Source organism: Lemur catta, chromosome 2 (assembly GCF_020740605.2).
Source record: "Lemur catta isolate mLemCat1 chromosome 2, mLemCat1.pri, whole genome shotgun sequence".
Lineage (NCBI taxonomy): Eukaryota > Metazoa > Chordata > Mammalia > Primates > Lemuridae > Lemur > Lemur catta.
The window spans coordinates 92,044,076-92,068,992 of NC_059129.1; the positions used below are offsets into that span (position 1 = coordinate 92,044,076).

The 24,917-nt window shown below is 39.8% G+C and overlaps 1 protein-coding gene across 5 annotated transcripts in view; it reads left to right on the forward strand.

The window, feature by feature from the left end:
• Positions 1 to 24,917, forward strand: part of KLHL32 (kelch like family member 32) — a 184,807-nt gene that overhangs the window by 94,975 nt on the left and 64,915 nt on the right. For 4 of the 5 annotated variants that reach the window (XM_045544046.1, XM_045544048.1, XM_045544050.1 and 1 more), the window contains exon 5: positions 20,775 to 20,873. In XM_045544046.1, the coding sequence (XP_045400002.1) occupies positions 20,775 to 20,873 (99 nt within the window). Of the gene's footprint in view, positions 1 to 20,774; positions 20,874 to 23,774; positions 23,790 to 24,917 lie in introns of those variants that run through there. The other variant, XM_045544051.1, reaches the window with a different exon arrangement.

The following is a 24,917-nucleotide window of genomic DNA, read 5'->3' on the forward strand; positions in this document are numbered from 1 at the left end:
CCTTATTATCCAATAACTCCCGCCCGTGGGACCCATCTCCTGACAGACACTCATCCTAACTACCTTTCTCTGACCCACAGAATATTTTTACAAGCTTCACAAGGAAATATTGTATAATCATCACTATTCATATTTTGAAGCCTTTTGGAAATCTAGAAAAGTATGATGCTCCAAGTGAATAAAATTTTTAGCTATAATTGTAGTCAAGTAAAAATATTTATGTAGTCAGGAATTGAAAACTAAAGGAAAATCCTGAATTTCCAAGGTCTTAAAGAGTAAAGTTTTTCTTTCTGATTCTCATTTGGTGTCCTAGTAAGTTCACATGACCTTTTTTTAGATAGTGCTAATAATGCATGTACTGTAGCATTACATTTTGATGATCATTGAAACTGTATTTATTTCCCACAGCGGAATACGTTTCTCTGGAGGCCTGAGCATCAGGCCAAGCAGCAGAGTGACAGGAGTCTTACTTGCAACTGCTTTTCCATGGACTATCCCTTTGGGGGTGATGTGTCACTTTACATGGAGAAAGTCTCCATCAGATGACTGACAAACATAACCTGGCTGAGCTAAATGGTAGCAGATGGAACAAATCTGGGAGAAATATTTCTTAGATGCTTCTCTTGGGAGCAGTGTTAAGACTATTCAGTGGTTTCAATATTTCAGCTTCAGAATCCTTTCTTCAGCTGGCAGTACCTACAGAAATCTGGCATGTAAAAGGCCCGGGAGGCACCTGTACTGAGCCCCAGGCCCTGGAGGGCACATTCTGAAATTCACATTCTGAGGAAGAATACAGCAGTCTCCCCTTATCTGAGCAGGACTGGTTCCAAGACCCCCAGTGAATGCCTGAAACCGTAGATAGTACTGAACCCCAAATATACTGCTTTTTCAATCTGATAACCCAGACAGCTGCCAAGTGATTAACGGGCAGGAAGTGTGTACAATGGGATCTGCTGGACAAAGGGATGATTCACGTCCCAGTGGGATGGAGCAAACATCATAAGATTGCATCATGCTACTCAGAACAGCAGGCATTTAAAAACTTACAAGTTGTTTCTAGAATTTTCCCTTTAATATTATTGGACTTGAGTTGACCACACATAACTAAAATCAAAGAAAGCAAAACCACAGATAAGTGAGAACTACTATACTTTGGCTTGAATTTTGCAGAAAGTGACTGTTTTCTCCTCACCTTAATTCTTGTCACAGTTGTGCCAGAGTCCATAATTGAATTGTTGACGGAAAGTTTGAGAGGCGTGAAACAAAAGAGGAATTTTGGATTCCATCTTTGATTTCTTGAATCTTTTGAAATTCCGTTATTTGCATTTGGGGAGATTTCTTTTATCAGTGCATTATTGAAACAAACTAGTAGATTAGTCTGCTTCTTGTTTTGGGATGAAGTTGTTATATGTTCAGTCATGGTTTCATAGAATGTGTAGACCCACTTAACAAAGAACCTTACCCATAGCCATTAGAGGCAATATGCCAAATGGAATTTTTATGGCTTCCCAAGATAGCAAATAAAATAATAAATTCTTGACGTGGTTTGGTGTTCAAAATTGGTAAGGGCAGGTTGGGAACCTAATTGTTTACTGTGAGAAAATGAGAAGTGAGATTCTTAGAAGTCCAAGTCCTGACTGACCCCCAGAAGCTTACTTTTCTCAGCTGAGGACTCAAGAACAACTTCACTGGTCCCACGGCCTGGCTGTTCCTCATGGAAAACAGTTGATTCAGACACAATGATGCCATGTGGGAAAGCCTCCCACCTACAGAGCAGGGTCAGTTCTGATGCCAGTCGGCTACCCCTTATTCTTTTTTTTTTTTTTTTTTTTTTTTGAGACAGAGTCTCACGCTGTTGCCCGGCTAGAGTGAGTGCCATGGTGTCAGCCTAGCTCACAGCAACCTCAAACTCCTGGGCTCGAGCAATCCTTCTGCCTCAGCCTCCCGAGTAGCTGGGACTACAGGCATGCGCCACCATGCCCAGCTAATTTTTCTATATATATTTTTAGTTGGCCAGATAATTTCTTTCTATTTTTAGTAGAGACGGGGTCTTGCTCTTGCCCAGGCTGGTCTCGAACTCCTGACCTCGAGCAATCCACCCGCCTCGGCCTCCCAGAGTGCTAGGATTACAGGCGTGAGCCACCGCGCCCGACCGGCTATCCCTTATTAAACATGTGTGCTGTCTGATCAAGTGTAGTTTCTACTGCCAGATTTATAAAGCCATATGTTCAGCAGATTAATGTCTAAAATGTTTCTGTGTGAGGAAGCGTAGCTGTGGCTGCCCTTCTGGGATCAGCTTTTCAGTTTGGTAACAAAACTGATATTTTTATTTTTTAAAAAATTTATTCTTGTTTTTCCATAATAATTTACAAGTTTTTGATTTCTTAATTGTCTTGTACTCACTCTGCAGAAACATGATGCCCACCCCCCTACCAATGATTCAAATGTTGAAACCAATAATGCTACACACATCCCAACAGGGTATGAAAAGGTTTATTACCCACATAATGAGACTGTCTGAGAGGAGGATGGCTCCCAAGCAGGTGCAAAAATGGCTTGAGAAGAGCAAGGATTGGTTACTGGCTTTGGCTTTTATTGTGGTTAGAAGGTGGGTCCTGGATGAGGGTTCTCTATGCAGGCAGGGCTTGTGTGTCCTTTTCTTATACCTTTGCTCTTACGTGGGGCAGGTGAGGGAGAGGGAAGGGTGTGGCTTGAAAGCTGTCAGCAGTCAAACATCAAAAAAGGGGTCAACTCTATTAGGATTCTACTTGAGTAATAGTCACATTTCAGGCACTGATATTTTCCTTTGGGACATTATTAAACTCAGCCCCCTAATGAAAACAAAATGTGTTTGAACATTATGCTTGCACCATTTTTAATCTTTCTTGGCACCATTCTGCACTGTGAAACCCAGTGTGGGCCAGGGTGCTTGAACTCATATGTACAGAACATGCACACTGGTAACACTGTGAGGGGCTCCAGATGTCTGAGATAATATTAGATGACCAGGACGAGCGTGGCCCCCTCTGTGCTGTAACCCATCTTCATTATGTAAAACTCGATTGAAATGAGCTGGGTTTGTTCTTCTTTCCTCCGCTAGCCTTCTAGCTCTCTGTACCTCCCACTCCGCTCCACTACCAATGTAGGGAATAGAAAGAGAAGTATTTCCTTGTTGCCCTTGATAGTGGTTTTGTTGTCATTAGTGGGGCAATAAACAATTGGTTCTTCTCTGACTTGACACCCTCCTGCTAGCTCCCTAAATTTCGTAAGAGTGTGTTAGCCTGTGGATGGATTTTTGAAGTACACAAGCTTTTCCCTTATTCAGGAAAAGAGAACAATTGCACTCTAGCCTCATCCTGTTTGGTAGACAGCTCTTACTAAAATTTCACCGTAGAGAAATTATACACATAAAGGATTCCCCAGAAGATACATAGTCTGTCTGTCCACCTGGCTTGGTGGTTCTCAATCATCTACCAGACTTTAATTTAAAAAGGCTACCTTTACTATTTTGAAATGAAATTCTTAGGTAATATAACTTACCTACACAAATTACTCTAAACATCAATAGGATACTTTAACTGTATATAAAGAGGAAACAAAAGGAAAGAAATTTATGTTAAAAATAATATATATTTCAGCATGTATATATTGGGGCACAACTCTTTCAAAAGACATTATGAACAACTCTTCTAATCTTTTTTTTTTATTTCAGCATATTATGGTGGTACAAATGTTTAGATTATGTATATTGCTTTTGCTCCATCCGAGTCAGAGTTTCACGTGTGTCCGCCCCCCGCCCCCGATGGTGCACCCCGCACCATCTGCCCAGCACCCGATGAATGTTATTACTATATGTGCACTTAAGTGTTGATCAGTTAATACCAATTTGATGGTAAGTACATGTGGTGCTTGTTTTTCCATTCTTTTGATACTTCACTTGGTAGAATGGACTCCAGCTCCATCCAGGATAATAGAAGAGGTGCTATATCACCATTGTTTTTTGTGGCTGAGTAGAACTCCATGGAATACATATATCACATTTTATCGATCCACTCATGTATCAATGGGCACTTGGGTTGTTTCCACATCTTTGCAATTGTGAATTGTGCTGCTATAAACATTCTAGTGCAGATGTCTTTTTTATAGAATGTCTTTTGTGCTTTTGGGTAGATGCCCAGTAATGGGATTGCTGGATCAAATGGTAATTCTACTTGTAGCTCTTTGAGGTATCTCCATATTTCTTTCCACAGAGGTTGTATTATATGTACAACTCTTTTAGTAAAATTTCGAATAAAACAAAGCAACAGTCTTCTCTTGGTTTTTGTGGTGGTAGCATTCCTGGAAAGTTCAGTGTACCCTGACACAGAATAAGAAAAAAATGTGTATGTAAAACAGTTATATTCTGTGCTTTGACCTTTATTTTCTCTTAATGTACAAGTCCAGCAGGGCATTCCAGTGTGACTGCCCTGTATGCTGCATGATGTCTAGCATCCTTGACCGCTGCCCAATAAATGCCAGTATTGCCCACCCTTGCTGGGACAACCAAAAATATATCCACAAATTCCCAAACAGCCGCCTAGAATGTGGTGTTGACTCCATTGAGAAACACTGTTTAGGTATTGTAAATTTTATGCCTGGATCAAGCCAGAAAATCATAAAACTAAATATCTGGGTCTTTAAAAATCTCTTTATTAACCTTTGCTTTTTAAGCAGTGTTCTATGGAATACACTTCTGTTGGTATTGGAAGTATCACCAAGTATGTCATTCCATGACCCTCTTAACGTCTATAGGAAAATTTCCATTAGGACTCAAAGTCTGGAGAAGCATGAATTCTCTTTAGTATTTCTACCTTTTGATCTTGTATTAGGTTATATTTCTGTTTTAGTCTTTTTTAGTTATGATACTAGGAAACTTGAAGTCACATTTGTGGCCCACTTATAGTCATGATGATGCATATACAGTGTGTGTGTGTATGTGTATATATGTGTATGTGTATACATATGTATCTTCTTCTGACCTCATATTACTTTGTTTCCAATTTTCTCTTACTTTGAATTATTTATGTTCCTGACATTTAAGTGCTCGTATTGATACCTCAGATTCTTCTCGAAACAAAGCAGAATATAAGTAAATAGAGTGAATAAAAAGATATGGGACCTCTGTCTGAAAGTTCCAAGAGGAACCTTAATGTTAGTTGTAGGCTGGAATAAAGTGATGCTGTACCCCATTAGTTCTACCTATGAAAATGAGGTGCCTCTAGATTACCAAGTTGTTTCATAAATAAACCATTCCACTTGCTTTCTAAATTTTTTCTATTATTATGTCAGCACTAAAAATAAAGGGGCATGCAAATTCTATAAAAATACTTTTTTATCTTTGAAAATGAAAAAAAGCTACCCAAATGTTTAAACATAATTAAGAATAAAAGTGAAAAATAATTTCATACAAATTCTTACTTACATATAATACGTTATCTTTCTGTGTTCTTGTGGACTTTGCTCATATACCTATTTAATTTTATAAAGATTTTGTGATTATAATTTACTTTAATATTCTTCCAGAATTAGTTAAAAGTACATTTATCCATAAATGTACAGTTTATAAATAATACCATTTTATTGTAATATAGTTTTTTTCCTTTCATTTGGATTATTTTTAAGTAAATTCAGAGACCTGGATTTACTTGATCAAGAGGAGGAATATATTTTTATGGGAATTGCCTTCTGAGTTTTACAGTAGCTACTGTTGGACAATGGGCTTTTTAAACATTTTTCCTTAAAATGGAATTCTTGAGCCCCCTGCTGGAGGCATTTAGTATTTGGATGAAGTAGTAGGATATGGGAGTTTTACAATTCTAAATGTAAAGTTTAAAAAAAAGAAACCAACCTGTTAGTAACAATATATGGTCTTTGTAATTAATATCAGGGTACATAATTGGCCAAACAATACTTTTGAGAAGATTTATCTTGCAAGTAGATATTCCATTTGAGTAGTATTAATATAATGAAGAGAACATCTAAATGAAGGAATAATTTATATGTATTGAATGTGCTACGTTAATTTGTGAATATTTTACTTTCTATATACTTCATAAAAACTATCCATTTATATTTTATTTTCAAAGTGAGATTCATTGATTCAACGAATACTTAATGAGCACCTACTATGTGTTAAGGACTTACTAGATGTTAGGGCTGCATTGATGAAGAAATGCACATTTATGCTTTCTCAGAGTGGGTCAAACTGATTGGAAATGCCAAATCAACATACCATTTCATTTATAAGAAAAGAATTAGCAGAGATAAGGATGTTCAGTGTTCCAAAAGTTACACAAGTTCAGGTATAATAAAAAATTGAATTATAGTACTTCATAGAGCACTGCCTGAAAAACAAAAGGATAATTTTGTACTGTACTTTGCAAGAAGGAAAAAATAGCTATTTTTTCCCCTATGGAAACTGAATAGATAAAGCTCCTAAAAACTGATCATAGGTATTCATCTCTATGTTAGCATGTATCTGTCAGGGTGGAAACGCTTTGGCACAGCACAAAGATTACAGCCACTGACCTAAGAGGGAACCAAGCTTGATTCCGGCCTATGGGACCTTTGGAGAATTACTGGTTGAATCCAACCATAAGAATCAACTCTGCTGCTTGTTGCCGGAAAGAATCACTGTTTTCACTTCAAATCTGAGATCCCAAATCTCAGATGCATACTCATCTTGCCAGGCAATGCTAATCTGTTTCCCTAGTAAATTTGCTTTCCTCCTCTTCCTGATGAGTTTCTCATTCCTTTTCCTCTCTTCTCAAATGCTGCCCCCTCACTACCCCACCTCCAATACACATGTCATAAGGAAAATTCACCTTCCATTGAGAACATAGGAGCAGACAGGAAGATCCACCATTGATCCTCCAAACTCCCTGTTTCTGTGAACTTATTCTCTGTGTTCTCATCTTTCACAGTGGGAGAGGCATCCCTGAACGGTCAGAGGTTAACTCCCCCTCCCACTTAAGTTCTGGATCCCACTCCCTCTCACCCTCTCAGACATCGTTCCTATAATCCTCACTTGTGCCTCTTCCGACATCGGCTCCTCTTTCTCTACTGCATCATCCTCACGGCATATAAACATGCTCTACCGCTCACCCTTTAAAAGTCCCTCTCTTTTTCTAACATTCCCTGAATAAACTACCATTTATTTCTCTGCTTCTCTTCACAGCAGAACTTACGAAAATTGTTACATGAACTTACTTTTCCTCATTTTCACTCATTTTAACTCATCTTCCACTCATCAAGTCTAGAGATATCCATCTTCAACATTCCACTAAAACTATTCTTAATAGTCACAAATATCACCAAATTCAATTAAATACTGTCATATATGACCTTTTGGGTTTTCTGTCCTGGCTTTTGCACCCCCATACTCTGTGGGCTTTCATTCTGTGCCACACCCATCCTCCCACCCTTCCTTTCTAGGAGGCTTTGCTCGCCCCTCCCCTGTCTGGGCCCCTACTTTCCCAGGCTTCAGAACCCTCCTGTTGAGTCTAACTAGCTTCCTTGATGTCATCCGGATCCACGTTATTTGGTACAATCTTATGGTGTTAACTCCCAGCCCCCACCTATTCCAGACCAGGGATTGGCAAACTTTTGTGAGGGGCCAGATAGTCAATAACTTAGACTTTGTAGGCCATATAGAGTCTCTCTTGTAACTACTCAACTTTGCTGTTGTAGCATTAAAACTGCTACAGAGACAGATATGTAAATGAATATGCATGGCTTTGATCCAGTAAAACTCTATTTACAGTAAAAGTTGAATTTACAGTATATTGAAAAGATGTCTGCTCTCCCATGTTTGTTGTGGCACTTTTCACAATAGCTAAAATTTGGAATTAACCTAAGTGTTCATCAATGGATGAATGGATAAAGAAATTGTACATATACATAATGTAATACTGTATAGCCAAAAAAAGGAATGAAATTCTGTCATTTGCAACAATGTGGATGAAACTAGAGAACATTATGTTAAGTGAAATAAGCCAAGCACAGAAAGACAAATCTTGTATGTTCCCACTCATGTGTGGGAGCTAAATATTAACACAACTGATCTCATGGAGACTGACAGTAGAATAATGGTTACCAGAGGCTGGAAGGGGTAGCAGGGAGGGAGGTAAAGTGAGAATGGTTAATGAGTACAAACATGTAGTTGGATAGTTAGATAGAATGAACAATATTTGACAGCACAGTGAGGTGACTAAAATCAACAATAAATTAGGGTATACTTTAAAATAACTAAAAGAGTGGGATTGGAATGTTCCTAACACAAAGAAATGTTAAATGCCTGAGGTATTTGATTAATTTACGTTGTATGGCTGTTTCAAAACATCACATGTACCCTATAAAGATATATAACTAACATGTACCCATAATAATTAAAAATTTAAAAAGTTTTTTAAAAATTTAAAAAGTTTTAAAAAAATTTGAAATTCATGTAATTTTCATGTGTTATGACATATTATTCATCTTTTGGGCTTTTTGGCTATTTAAAAATGTTAAAACTATTCTTAGAAATTAGCACCCCCAAAAATGAAATAGGTATAAATCTAACAAAATATATATATACAAGATTTATATGAGGAAAACTATAAAGCTCTGATGAAAGAAATCAAACTGCATCAATGGAGAGAGAGTCCATGTTCATGGATAGGAAGACTCAATATGGTCAAGATGTCAGTTCTTCCCAACTTGATCTATAGATTCAATGTAATCCTAATCAAAATCCCAGAAAGCTATTTTATGGGTATCAACAAACTTTGTTTAGAATGGAGAGGCAAAAACTTACTTTAAAATAGAGAGGCAAAAGTCCCAGAATAACCAACACGATATTGCAGAAGAAAAACAAAGTTGGAGGACTGACAACACTTGAGTTCAAGACTTACTATTAATAAAAAAGCCACAATTATCAAGACACTGTGATATTGGCAAAAGAATAGACAAATGTATCAATAGAACAGAATAGAGAGCCCAGAAATAAAGCCACATAAATATAGTCAACTGCTTTTTGACAATGAAGCAAAGATAATGAAATAGGGAAAAGACTGTCTTTGCAACAAATGGTGCTGATCAACTGGACTTCCACATTGCAAAAAAACCAAATCTAGGCACAGACCTTACACCCCTCACAAAAGTTAAAACGGGTTATAGATTTAAATGTAAAATGCAAAACTAGAAAACTCTTAGAAGGTAGCATAGGAGAAAATGTACATGACTTTGGGTATGGTGATGCCTTTTAGATACAACACCAAAAACATGGTCCATGGAAAAAATAATTGGTAACTTGGACTTTATTAAAATTAAAAACTTCTGCTCTGTGAAAGACACTGTCAAGGGAATGAGAAAACAAGCCACAGACTGGGAGAAAATATTTGCAAAAGACATCTGGTAAAGGAATATCATCCAAAATATACAAAGAACTTTAAACACTAACCAATAAGAAAATGAACAACCTGATTTTAAAAATGCAAAAAAGATTTGAACAGACACCTCACCAAAAAAGATGTACAGGTGGCAAATAAGCACCTGAAAAGAATCTCAGTAGTATGTGTAATTAGAGAATAGCAAATTATAACAATAATGAAATACCACCACACACCCATTAACACACCCTGCAACAACATGCAAAGCACTGACAAAACACTAAATGCTGGTGAGGATGTGGAGCAACAGGAAATCTTATTAGTTGCTGGCGGGAATGGAAACTGGTACAGCTGCTTTGGAAGACAGTTTGAGAGTTTTTAATGAAACTAAACATACTCTTACCATGTAATTCAGCAGTTACACTCCTTTGTGTTTACTCAGATGAACTGAAAATTATGTCCACACAAAAGCATACACATGAATGTTTATAGCAGCTTTATTCATAGTTGGCAAAACTTGGAAGCAACAAAGATGTTCTTCAGTAAATGGTTAAATAAGCTGTGGTACATCCAGACAATGGAATATGATTCGGTGGTAGAAAGAAATGAGCTATCACACCATGAAAAGACATGGAAAAAATTTAAATGCATATTACTAATTGAAAAAAGCCAATTTTAAAAGGCTGCATACTGTGAGATTCCAATTATATGACATTCTGGGAAAGGCAAAACTATGCAGACAGTGAAAAAGATCAGTGGTTGCCAGAGGTTAGGGAGGAGGAAAGGGGATTTTTAGGGCAGTGCCACTATTCTGTATGATACTGTAATAGTGGATAGACGTCATTATACATTTCTCAAAACCCATGGAATGCTTAACAGAAGGAGTGAACCCTAATGTAAACTATAGACTTTGGGAGATAATGATGTATTAATGTTGGTCATCAGTTGTAACAAACCACTCTGTGGGGGATATTGATAGTGGGGAAGGCCGTGCACATGTGGTGACAGTAGGTATGTGCAAACTCAATATACTTCTTATTGAATTTTGTTGTGAACCTAAAACTACTCCAAAAGATAAAGTCTATTAATTAAAAAAATTAAATTAAAAATTTTAAATGCAAGTAGAAAAATTTAAACCATTCTTCATAGACTACACAAAAACATGTGATAGGAAGACTTGGCCTAGGGATAGTAATTTGCCAACTAGACTCATATTTCTATTTACTTGACATCTCTCTTTGGATGACTCGTAGGCATCACAAACTTAACACATCCTCAGAATGGAGCTTTGATCTTCCCTCCAAACCAGCTTCTTCCTTTGTTTTACTTTTTTTTTTTTTTTTTTTAAGACAGAGTCTCACTCTGTTGCCCGGGCTAGAGTGCCGTGGCATCAGCCTAGCTCACAGCAACCTCAAACTCCTGGGCTCAAGTGATCCTCCTGTCTCAGCCTCCCGAGTAGCTGGGACTACAGGCATGTACCACCATGCCCGGCTAATTTTTTCTATATATATATATGTTTTTAGCTGTCTGTATAATTTCTTTTCTATTTTTAGTAGAGACGGGGTCTCGCTCTTGCTCAGGCTGGTCTTGAACTCCTGAGCTCAAACAATCCGCCCGCCTCGGCCTCCCAGAGTGCTAGGATTACAGGCGTGAGCCACCACGCCCGGCCTGTTTTACTCTTGTTAGTTGATGGCACCACAGTCTACCCAGTTGGCCAACACCTAGACTCTAAATACCATGGTAACAAAGAAATGTGTTTGTCTTGTTCATGGTCATATCCACAGTGCCTAGAAAGGTGCCTGGAGCACTGTTGACACTCAGAAAGGATTTGCTGATTGCATGGGTACATTTCCTTGCCTTCAGTTTCTCATCTGCCATATGGGGATAATATTTACTGGCAAGAGTGATAAGTGGGGAAGTGTGTAAGGACAGATAACATAAGTGAAACACTCCCCGTGATAGCTGGTACATAGAAGATAGTGTGTAAATACTAGAAGAAGTAGAAGTAGGGGTCATCGTGAAATAGATTTATTTTTTCATGGAATTAACAATAACCATAATAGCTACCTATATAAAATGTACCAGGCATTATCCTAAGCATTTTACCTGGGTCATCTCATTTTATCCTTACTCAAACCCTAAGAAGGTAGGTAGTAGACTAGACTTTTTTTTTTTTTTTTTTTTTAGAGATAGGGGTCTAGCTATGTTTCCCAGGCTGGTTTCAAACTTCTGGGCTCAAGCAATCCTCCTACGTCGACCTCCCAAACTGCTAGGATTACAGGTGTGAGCCACTGGGCCCAGCTAGTAGTAGACATCTACTTTTTAAGTAAGATGATGCTAAAAAACAAACATGTCAATGACTTCCCAGGGTTTTTTTTTTTTTTTTTGAGACAGAGTCTCACGCTGTCACCCGGGATAGAGTGTAGTGACATCATCATAGCTCACTGTAACCTCCAACTCCTGGGCTCAAGCAATCATCTTGCCTTAGCCTCCCAAGCAGCTGGAACTACAGGCACAAGCCACTACACTTGGCTAATTTTTTTCTAATTTTAGTAGAGACGGGGCCTTACTCTTGCTCAGGCTGGTCTCGAACTCCTGACCTCAAGTGATCCTCCTACCATGGCCTCCCAGAGTGCTAGGATTATAGGTGTGAGCCACCGCGCCCGGCCAACTTTCCCAGGTTTCTAAAGTGGACTTTAGAACCTGTGAACTCTAGAGGCCTACCTTTTTTTTTTCGAGACAGTGTCTGTCTGTCACCCTTAGAGTGGAGTGGCATCGTCATAGCTCACTGCAACCTCAAACTCCTGGGTTCAAGTAATCTTCCTGCTCAAACTCTGAAATAGCTAGGACAGCAGACATGCACAACCACACCTGGCTAATTTTTTTTTCTATATTTTTTAGAGACTGGGTCTCACTCTTGCTCTGGCTGTTCTTGAACTCCTACCTCAAGTGATCCTCCTGCCTTGGCCTCCCAAAGTGCTAGGATTATAGGTGTGAACCACTGTGCCTAGCCTAGAGCCATACTTTTTACCTCCATTCCTTATAAAGCAAATGCAAAGAATTACTCATATGAACAAGGAATTGGATGTTAATTATATATTTTTTCTTATGGAGAATTATTTCACAGCTTCTTTCAGTGAAATTAGGCATTCTAGCCCAGTGCTCTACAGCACCACTATCTTAGCATTAATTACATGACAGCTTAATAATTCCAGTTGGCTTCTTTCTTTTCTTTCTACTCAAGCACCGAGTTTGAGTAGATGAGTCTTTAATCTGTCTTCCTTCCATAATGTCCTAAAATAGGAAAGGAAGAACCAGTTTCAGTCACAACATCTATAGACTGGAAAATCCTTCTCGAAATTGTATTAGTGGCATGGCAGCATGTCGTTTTTCTGGCAACGTAATATTTGCCTCATTATATTTTCTAAAGTTTCTTCTTGATGCCTTAGAGAAGGCTGTGCTTCTACAACCTGCCTGTAGCCTCAGAAATTCCAAAGGAACCAAGTGAGAATGTGCAAACTTGTGGAGGAAAGTATTAATAATAGAATTCTCAAAGTGATTCCCACTTCTTTCTTTTTTCAGTAGGATTTTTATTATTATTTTGCCTGTGTGGTTTTCAGCATTATTTAAAAATATTCTGAAAATCAAACCTAGTGATATCTTTTTTCATATTCTAGTAGATGGAGAAGTTGATTGCTTTTTCACAAAGTGAAAATTTAATTGATAAATTGAAATATTTATAAGTTAATATTTTTAAATGATTGATACTGAGGTCTTTTAGAAATTTGTACAAGTGTACTATGTTTGGAAGAAAGCCACGTGACAAAATTTGAAACTTAAAGAATTAATCAAATTAATCAAATCACACGTTCATTATGTACAATACCCAATCCAAAGGTTACCTTTATTTGGACATATTATTACAGCTCATAGTTGAAATGTCTATTGTGTCCTTTTATTTGACTCCTTTAATTAGATAACCGTTAATGAGGGTTAGCATGTACCAAGGCTCCCCATGAGGCTTTTGACATCTTCTAATATTTTCCCCAGAAATTGTGTTTCAAGGCCATGAATTTCTTGAATAAATAATTCTAGAGGTGCTTTTCTAGGATGTTCAACAGCAATGAACATAAAATAGGATAGATTCTGCCATCAAAGTCTTTCAGGTAAAATATGACAGGGCACAACTTACTGAGGGCAAAAGCACTTAGTTGCACAAAAAAGAAACTGATAATAGTTGACATTTATTGAGGATTTACTATAAATAGATACTGTGCTAAGTGCCATATCCTATACTCTGATTGCCCACCCAATATTCATTTCCTCTTTTTTCTTTATAGGGAACTCTAATTTGGTATGGGACAATGATGCATCCAGCCATAAAAACTCAATTTCGCAGGCTCTTTTGCAGCTATGTGTAATCAACTAGCCATTGAGATATAAATGGAAGTCTATGTGAAGGTGTTTGTAGGAGAGTTCCAGTTTTCCTGATAAATAAGGGCAAACTCAGCTGGCAAATGGTTTTTGGTTTTTGCCCTTTCTTTTCTTTCTGCTTTAAATGCAAGTGCAATTCCTGGAGGTATAGCAGCCATTTTGTGCTGATGAAACCACAGATTGAGATTTGCCAAGCAGGAAAATACAAGGAGGCTGGTTAGTTGGCACTCCAAGCTACCTAATCCAAATTTTGTGAGAAAAATAAGCCTCATATTTTTAATCCATTTTGTTACATATAGGCATATACAATTGTAATGATACACATTTATTTTCTCAGTCCTTAAAACAGCCTTTTGAGGTAGATATTATTTCACTGTACATATAAGGCCACTGAGGCACACAGAGTTGAGTAGGTTTTTCAAGCTCATTCTGCTGCCAGCAAGTATAGGAGCCAGGATTTGAAATAAGACAGTGTGACCTAGAGCCCATGGGCTTAGTTCACCAGACATCTGTGGCAGTTTGGAGTCCCGTGAGACTAATTCCAGCTGGAGGTTGGAGTGGACACAGATCTTGATAACCTTTTTATAGGAAGTGGACTTAGGGATGGATCTTGAAGAATGAGTTGGATTTTGATGTACGGAGATTGAGGAAGTGAGGAGGAGGTCATTGAGGATGGGAGAATAAGGTATTGCTTGAGTGCGGAGAACAGTGGACTATTGGCTTTAGCAGAGGGACTAGTAGGTCACAGAATTAGAAATTAGTTTTAAAAACAAAGCTGGGCCACGCCATGAGGATTTCTACAAGTTCCAAAAGTTTGAGCTCCCTGATTTATGCAGAACTAGTATTGCTCAGATCGAGCCCTTCAATGGAAATATTTATGAACATTTCCCAATGTGGTAGAAACATTTACAGAGTAGAACTGGTGTGTTTTATTATCCTCACTTGAATTTTTTTCTTTCTTGGAAATAAACGTACTCGTGTACTGTACTTCTATATCACTGTAACTTAGAAAATTCTGTGCTTGAAACATGGGCGCCACCTTGTGGATTAAAAAGCTTTGTGCTTTTGAAACAAATACTAGATTGGAGGCAATTTCTCATAGCTAGGTAGATCTTGTGTTTCACGTACCATCTATAAGAATTCGCTTATAAAGGAGAACTTAATGCAAAAAGTTTTATATGTCTTGAACATATGATCATTTAAAAGCTATTTATGCTGTTGTATTCAATTTATTTGATGATTCATGAGTTCAAAATTGCAGTAACTTGCCATTTTGGTATACAAGGAAAAGAAGTCCCAAAGAAAGAAAGTATAAAGAAGAGGGAAGATGTATTCAGTTATTCTTATGTTAGACTACATCTACTTTGCAGTTGCATGAGGGCTTGTGCTTGCAAAGTGTCTTCATGTGTGCTCAGCAAAGACCTACTTGTCTGGCTTTAATGTGCTCAAATTCTTCAGCCTACTCTATCCACAAACCCAGAAGCAAGTAATTTAAAGGTCTCCTAAAGCAAGAAATGAGGAAGATACCTCTGAAGACCTGAAAATACAAAGTTTTCTGAAGATGCCAACTCCCTTGCTCACAGGCAAGAAAAAAAACGGTCACACTGAGACTCACCATGGCAATTAAAAACAGTCCCTACGAGCAGCCAGTGCAAGCAGCCAGGTGAAAGAAGGAGGGAAAAGAAAGAGAAGAACAAGACAGAATTGAGAGACTGGACACCTGGTGGTGCAGGAGGATGAGCTGAAGAAGAAGGGACCGGACACCCTGGGGTTTGTGGGATGTCCCTGCTCCAACCTGCTAGTCCTAGTTCTGGCGTCCCAGAGCGCCACCCAGTGAGGACTGAGTGCTGCCCGAGGCCGCCCACGCCATCATGCCCCCTGCAGAATCTCACCTCAGGTCCCACACCCACCCTCTGTCACGAGTTTCGGGCCCCATATCCTGCCTAAAGATATCGCTGAGACCAGGAGCCCCAGTCTTATTCTGGTTTTAAAGGCCTTCGTTAGAGATTGTGCATATTTATCTGTCCACTACCAATTCTGCTTGGATTGGTGGCCAGAGGACATATTTGGACAGAGCATTCAAGAGTGCCTCCTCTCAAGAGGGTGATTGGACCACTTCATAACTGAATTCTGATGTAACATTTCTCACCAGGCATCCATCCCCTTCTCCTGCACTAGTGAGCTTTACCCCTATTACTTTGTCACACCATCCAGCATCACAGCCACTGGCCAGTTCTTATCCCCACCAAAACGAGCACAGAGTCTTGGCATTTGGGGTGGAGTCAGTGGTGGACCTCTTCTCAGTTCACATGGCCTTGCTGCCAAAAGCTGCAGAAGAGGAATGAGATTGTCACCTCCCCAGCTGGCACTGTCCAGCTCCCCTCTTTCGAGCACAAGCCCCTGTATTCTGCCACCCAGAGGTCAGGAGTGGGTGGCAGCAGGGAGAGCATACTGAAGGCCCTGTGGACAAGAGACATTCATGCCCCACCTAAGCCTGTTCCTGATCCTTGGTGCAAACCTGCTTGCAAATCTGGAGAAGCCCCAGCTCTGCAGGTGAGCCCCACCCAAACAGGTGAGCATCATTAAGGGTAGAGGCAATGCTCAGCCTCGTTTGGCTTATTTGAGGGTTTTCGGCTTCCCTGTTGGATTACGGGCCACTTGGATTTATGCATCTGGCATTTTCTTGATCTCTTGTTATTAAGACCTTTTGTCGTGTCTACTGTTTATGCCCCAGCTGAGCTGTGCTCCTCCAGACTGCTGAGGGATTGGATGTGTCAAGCTGCTCATACTGGCCCTACTCCAGCGCTCTGTGCTTTCCTCTGGGGACATCCCTCCCTTCCTGTAGGTGGTCCTCGAGTGACCCTGCCTCCCGTCTGTCCTGGTGTGAGTGTCAGACTACCTGTTGATAGGTATAAGTTTCTGAAAGGCCTAAATGTAGTCCTTTGCAGAGCTCAAATTTTGCTTCCTTAGCTGTCCTTTGTAAATGCATGTTTGAGATCCCTTCCCTTCTACAGAGGTAATTCTTTTGGCCAACCCTTCAAGGCAGGTGATAGATAAATTCACACACTGTAAATCATGAGGAGATTGAATCTTTGTTTTTATTGCTGCCCAAACTCAAATTCTCTGGAAAAATCTATTAGAACAACCAGTCACCAAAGAGCAAAAGAGCTGAATTTAAAACACTCTAATACAGTGGGATTTGCAAAGGCTGGTTCCATTTCCGTAAGTGAGAACCTGCTGTTTTCGTAGGGTGCCTTTCTCCAAACCTTTAAAAGCACTTAGGGATTTTCTGTGCTGAAGTGTCTTTTAGAAAAATGTATGTTATAATGAGTGGAGGAGAAAACTACAGAACAAAAAATAAGAAAGACAAAAACAATCCTGGTACGAGTTTTTCCTGTGAAGGTTTTGTCGAAGTCAGCCTGCCGGACGTGTTACACATGCTATGGAATATTCATCTTGTCTCTCTGTGATATCTGTCTTTGTGTTCGGCATTATCGAGCCTTGGAGGTTATCATGAATACCAGTTGTGTGAAATGACTGCAACTGACAGGATTTAAAGGCTAAAACTAACCTTTCTAATCCATCTATTCCCCATTCTCCGCCTTAGGCCATGCCTCTTCTGCAAGACTGTACAACATCCTTGCTCCTCTGATGGGAGCTGCACTAATTTCCGGAATGTCAGTCAAAGTCTCCCTCTTTGAGGAGCTGGAGAAATTCAGGTTTCTCTTTCTCACTAGATGGAAAAGGAGCTAGAAAGAATTTTCAGAATAAGATGGGTGTTGGTATTTTTGCCACATCTGCTTAACTTTTCACTTCTTTACTAGCTTAGAAATATAATTTAGAGTTCTTTTTCCCTGTAGGTTATATTAATTAATAAAATTAATTCTGAATTAAAATATGTGTAGAGATCAATTAATTCATCAATCTTTTTAATTATATAAATCCATGAATATTGATCAACAGCTGTGTGCTGGGCATTGTTCTAAGGGCTCAAGATACAAAATGGACCAAGTCCCTGCTCTCCTAAAGTGCACATCCTAGTGAGTAGAGAAACAGAAAACAGTCAAACAAATGTGTAATATGAGGTGGTAAGTGATACGATGAAGAATAAAGCAATGTTAGGAGATAGGGGACGATGGGTGTTGGGGAATGGGGTACCGTTTTACGTAGCATGGTCAGGGAAGTCGCTCAGATGAGACGATATCTGAGCAGAAGTCTGACAGATGAGAGGGAGTGAGCCACACTGATATCTTGCGTGAGAGTGATCCAGGCAGAGAAAACAACAAGTTGCAAACACCAAGGCGCTCAGCATGTTCAAGGAACTTTTTAGGTCATAATGAAGCCTTTGGGTTTTATTTTCACTGCGATGGAAAGTCATTGGAGTTCTGAATAAAAGGAATGACATGATTTCATTTATATTTTCGAAGGACGAATTTGGTTGATATTATTAAAAACAGTGTGAGGGGCCAAAGGAGAAAGCAGTGCACCTAGTTGGGAAGCTATTACGGTTAAGTCTAGGAAGAAGAGTGGATTGGATTAGAACAATAAACATGGAAGTAGTGAGTGGTGATTAGATTCTGGAACTATTTTGAAGATAGAGCCGACAGGACTGGCTGATAGAACTGATGTGTGGTATGAGGAGAACAAGAGGAGTCAAGAATGCCTCTGAGGTTTTAGCCCAAATGGCGGGTGGTTGCTATTTACTACCATCTACTATCTGAGGTGGTAGGATTGGGATAGGAGCAAGTTTGGTGGTGATGGAAGGGAGGGTCAAGAGTTCAGTTTGGGGCATGTTCAGTTTGAGCTGGTTGTTAGACATCCAAGTTGTGATGCTGAATAGACAGTTGGATGTTAGAGTCTGGAGTCCAAGGGATTTGGTTGGGGCAGGAAGAACAAATTCTAGTGTCATCAGCATATACAGTCATCCCTCACTGTACATAGGGTTTTGGTTCCAGGACCCTCAAGTATACCAAAATCCAAGCATACTCAAGTTCTGCAATCAGTCCTGCGGAGCCGATATATAAGAAAAGTTGGCCCTCTATATATGTGGGTTTCATATCCCAGAATACTATATTTTTTATCTGAGTTTGGTTGAAAAAAAATCTGCGTTTAAGTGCACCTGCACAGTTCAAACCCATGTTGTTCAAGGGTCAACTGCATGTGGTTTTAAAGCCATGGGATTACATGAGACCATCCATGGAGTGAGCGTAGAGAGGGGAGAAGAAGTCCGAGGACTGAGCTCTGGGCATCTCCAAAGCTTCGAGGCTGGGAAGGAGATGGGGAGGGAATGGCCAGTGAAGCAGAAGAAAGTCAATGAGTGTGGTCCCAGAGGCAAAGAAAGAAATTGTTCCAAGAAGGAGCACAATGACTTTGCCAACTGCGGCTGGCTTGAGTCAGATTGAATATGTTGAGAAATGGCCATTGGATTTGGACATGTGAAAGTCACTGGTGACCTTGACGAGCATTTTTAGCAGAACAGTGGGAACAGAACTCAACAGGAGTGGGTGCATGAGAGAGCAGAGTGGGGCGAATGGCAGCAGTGTGTATAGACACCTTTCCTGAGGAGGTTTGTTGTGGAGGGGAACATGGAGCAGCTGGAGGCAGCTGTGGTGTCCAGGGAGGAGATGTCTGTTTCTTAAGATAAGAGCTATGGTGGCAGTTTGTATGCTGTCGGGAATTGCCATCCAGGAGAAAGAGCGCACATAAGGATGCAGGAATAAGAGGGGCCAATGGCGGGCTGAAGGGGTTGGGATCAAGTGCGCAGGTGGAGTGTTGGGGAAAGCAAAATGCACTGATACAGATCCAGGGAGGCAGGTTGGTGAATTTGGTGGTGGGAGCCTTTGGAAGAGTGTGAAGGAAAATGAGGCAGAGGAGGAGTTGGAGGCTTGAGGAGGAAGGAACGTGGTGAAGTAGTGAAGTGGAATGGCGACTTGATTACGACTGTGCTTATGCCTCCCTGTGCTTGTTAAAGCATCAGCTGCTTCATCCTGACAGTTTCTGGATTTGGTAGGTCTGGGGAGGTACACAAGAGTTTGTGGTTTTCATGAGTTCCCAGGTGATGCTGATGCTGCTGGTCCAGAGACCAGGGTTTAGGAACCACTGGGCTGGGGACATGGATTAGGATGGGTGGGTGGGTGGCACTCAAGGCCTCCATGAGCTTGGCAGTCATGCATGTAACATGAATTTCGTCAGCACAGTTGTATGTCTTTCTCCAGCTCTGTTCAGCTGTGCAGGAGCTGGCTGCAGACTTAACCGAAAAGAGTGAAGAATTGGTATCACCAGGATACTTGGAAGGTTTTTCTTCTCTGTGATGTCTTTGTTCTGCAAATGCTATTTGTAAATCCTTTATTCTAAATAGAAAGGATGAGAAAGTCTGAGACTGAGAAAGAGGAAAATGAGTTTGTGGTTGAAGTTTACTGTTACAGGACTTAGATGTAAAATGGAATCATCTCCACCTCTGGTCACATATGACAAGGAGAAACAGAGCTCGTTTCCCTGAAGTACTTGTGAACCATACTGGCTCTGTGATCTACTGATCAGCAAAATTCTGAAATATACTTTGAAAAACTAAAATTCCATTCTTTTGTATTTTATAACAGTACATCACAAACTGAATTTCAAGAAGGTTATATTGTTCTTTGAAAATGTCCATATTGTCCTAGAAAGCTAAGTGGTGAAATGCAGAGCTTTACACATAGGAAATGAATATCAGCCCACACGGTAAGGAGAAAGCTGCTAGAGTGAGGACCACAGCTCGTTAATCCGAATAGAAAGAGAAGAACCGAATTCCGTAATAAGGAGCAGTATTAAGCCAGATAGAATATGTAAAGCAGCAATTTAAATATAGTATGGTATATTTACATATTATGCAATACTATATTAATTTTTAAATTTAACTGGTAATTTTCTTTTTATTAAAAAACAAAACAGATTCTGTTGGAGCCAGGCGTGATCCAGGATGTGTTAGCAGCTGGCAGTCACCTACAGCTGTTGGAGCTTCTCAATTTATGTTCCCACTATCTCATCCAGGTATGTGAGCTTGCATCCTGCTAATATGCTCTTCACATTTCTTTCCCCTGCGCTCATAAGGTGTCCCCCACCAACTGGAGCTGAATGGCAGGCAAAATGGGGGCTGTGGGGTACGGTTGTAGCCTCTGGTAGAATTTCTCCGGGAGGCAAGCTGAGGGGCTCCTGGGAGGGCAGCCGCAGCTCTTGTGTCCTATCACAGAAGTGGGTGGTTTCCTCCATTTTCCCTGCCCACCCCAGGTCCCTCCTGCCCTGGGGCAGCAGCATAACTCAACAGCCACACACAGGGTTCCCTACAGGGTCCTGGAGAGATGAAACTGGACAGGGTCCTGGTCTGAAACAATGTTGTCTGGTTTCAGAAATAACCACAAATGCAAGACTAGTTCAATAGTTGTTGAAGGTTTCAGAAACAGTAGCTGATACATCACAAAGTCATATATGATTAATGACCACGTGAACTTCCCAGGCAATAAATGCTGGAGAGGGGATGAGTCATCTGTGCATTTTTCCCCTGATTTGCTGGCTGGTCAGGAAGATCTCTGTGAGAGGGAGGGAGAGAAAATTCCTGTACACCAAGCAATGACTCTGTATTCACAGATGTGTCATGTTCAGTCTTCACAACAACTTTGCACACTTTTATAGATGAAAAAGCAGAGACTCGAAATGCGTCCAACTTGTCTGAGGCAACATGGCTGGTGAGTGGTAGGCCTTTCTGATTCCAAAGACTATTTTTCTTCTTGGATGAAAGCTCTTTGCTAGGTAGGGAGAGATGGGGCATCTTAGGCAGATAGCGTGGCTATGAGGCTCTTTGACTTTACAGAGTTAAGAACTAATTTCTAATTTTATGTTCCTCCCATTTCCCCCACTGGTGTCACTTTCATTTGCATATATTACAGTATTATAACAACAGTGATAATTAATTTTAAGAAATAATAAATCCACACAATTTAATTCTACCACCTTTGTGCATATGACATGATATTAGTGAGCAGAACAAGTTTGTTTTCATGCCCAATTACTTTATTTTCCTAATTATTTTCTCTAATTTTAAATATTTCCTTATCATTGACTTCTGTTACCCATTAGGTAGTTTACAGAGCTCTTTCTCATATAGCATCTTATTTAATCTTCCTAGCAACCCTGGGAAGTAGGACCTGGTGCCTCCCAGCGAGACAGTGTGAGGAATGTCAGCTATGTTCGCCTAAGGAGCAATTCAAATACAGCATATGAAGTGTTTATCATTATCTCAGCACATTTAATCTAACAGCAAATGTTCAACTATTTTTGTCTTATTTTCCTTTCTTTTCCCTTCAATATTGTTAGGTGGTATGGGAAAGCTGTTTTTAATCCTTTGCTACCAGTAGCAAATGGGAATCACATAGAAAGGTTATAAGACTTCAAAAGTATGTGTTTGACTTGTGAAATTGAAATTACTTTTATTTGACATTTCTACATCAAATATTTCAACTTGAGCTTTACACATCATCACCTGATTCACTTTTTCCATGACAGATAATAATCAGTGATGCACGTTGATACAAATTTGGTTATAGTGTTAGTTATCATAGCGCATATTATAAATGGTGTGTACATACATGTGTATGTGTGTATACCTATACCTATAATTTTCTATAAATGAGAGTTCCAGATGAACATCAAAAGCACATGGATATTTTCTCCTGCTCTATCAGATGAATTTGTTGAGATACTAAGTGACTTGTGCACTTTGGAATTTAACTCTTGCATTTCATTATTTTGCTGAGGTAAAAGTATAGCTCACATACAGATATGTTTCGTAGACAGTTATTATTCATGCTTCTTGAATAGTGGTTGCAACTTTCACTGTCTTTTCACAAATATGTTTTCATTTTATTCTCTTGTGTAACTTTACTTTTCCTTTTTATCTGTGATTGTTGTAAGATATCAAACTTGTAGGAGGAAACTTTGACTATATGACTATCAAAATCACAGACTGGCTTAATCTTCTTTTATATTTTGACACAATCTTATAGCTACACCTATTTGCTATTTTTTGGCAATATTGCTCAAATGATTTTTAATTTCATATGAGACCATTTTATCGAGTATATAAAAATAATTTTAAGCGAAAAATTTCCAATGTTCACGATGTACCTAGAGACTGGGTCTGTCAATTGGTGCTAATATATTCTCCATCCTTAGGTGGTATTTTGTCAACTAGAAGTTTTTGAAACCATTCTCCTCACTAAGATGTCAGGTATTGTTTTGTTGTTCTTAAATTGCCATCATTTCTTTGGGTTCTCTGCCAGAGGAGTGAAAGGTGGACTCTGCTCTAATACCTGTTGTCACTAATGCCACTGCTCGCTATAAAGCACGCCCAGAGATAACCGTTTGTGGAAGCTCCCTGAGCCTCCCCAGACATCAGCTACTGCCTCAGCCTGAAGATCCCCTGAACACATGTAGATGGCCGCCCCTGCTCCCAGAAGAGGAAAGGGACACCTTGATGCCCCTGTGTGGGCTCCTTTCTCTTGCTTTTCCTCTGGCTGGCTTCTGAGGGCAGGGACCCCAAACTGCGGGAGCAGAGCCCCTCTGTGTCAGTGAGGACAGCTATTGAATTAGCCCTGTCGGCTGTGAGGCCTTCACACAGGTTCTCAAAGCATGTTTGTGGAAAAAAAGGGAGAACGGACAATGTACTTGATGCTAATTGATGGGAGGGAGGAGGTCTTGCCTTTCTTTAGGCTCTCACCATTCTTGCTTGTAGCTTATAATATCCTCTTGAGCTGTCTGCTTGTTTGTAGCTTCAATCCATGCCAAACTTCAGCTCCCAGAGCATCACTATCTTTCCCAGGGAAGTGAACCAGCATATACTGAGGGCCTGTCAATGCTGAGTGTTTTGCAAGGACCTCCATTCCCACTCTGCTAAGTCACCCCTTGAGGCAGGTGGGTGTTGTTTTCTTTTTATGGATGGAGAAACTTAAATTCAGAGCTAGCATATTGATCTGGTTTGGAAACTTCTGTTAGGTCCTATGTTGATCATTCAGGTACATTATTTCACCTAAAAAAGTCCTTAGCTTCGTCTCTTCATCTCCCAGACCAGGCCTCCTCCTCCCCAGCCTCATCTCCTGCCATAGTGCGTTTCCTGGCCCGCTTTGTTCTGGACCCTAAGGTAGACTTCTCACGTTGGGACTTGCCATTTGGGAGAAGACTAGGTAGTGGAGATCCTTGTTGGCAGGCAGAGCCTTTCAGTCCTCTTTAAATTGTACCAAGGGGCAGGGGTGGGGAAAACATATCACTCACACACACACACACACACACACGCACACACACCCTACCCCTGTTCTCTGCTGATGCACAATGCCATGAGATCAGGGGTATTGGTGACTGGATTTTGTGTTTAATCCCCTAAAAGTGGTGCATTAGTGGCCAGGTGCTTTGCTGAAGATGTCTTTTTTTATAGTTAGTTTTCCAACAAACATACAAACCAAAGTTTGTACATTTTAAAGCACCACCCCCAAATAATATATCCTATGGTTTGATTAACAAGTGTTCTTTCTGTTTGCTAAGGATCACAGTCTTTATAATGATATGCAATTTAAACATATTGAGAAAAAAGAGCCGTAACATAGACTTTTTGTATCAAATCACCAAAGTAGTGAATACATGAACTCCCTTTGATAGGAATATATGTCTAGTGTCTGTTCCTAGACAGCAGGTGGCAGTGTGAATCCACCAGAATTCAGTAGTTAATTTAAAGCAAAAATCAGAAAAAATGAGAAGAAAAATTATTTATTTTGCTACATATTACTCTTCTGACCTAATCAGTAAAAAAGTCATTATTCACACCACACTGGGCAATATGCATTGTAATTTTTAACAAATAATAGGAAACTGTTAATGTGTTCACAGGAAATACAGTTTTGTCTTGGGCTGCTGTGGTCATTTATCAGCACACTTTGTGAAATCACTCATTTGTTCTAATTTGAATGTAAATGACTCTAAGGTTTTACAAATAAGGTGACAGACTCACATAAATGTAATTGCAGGGTTCATCTCCCTCTTTTTATATAT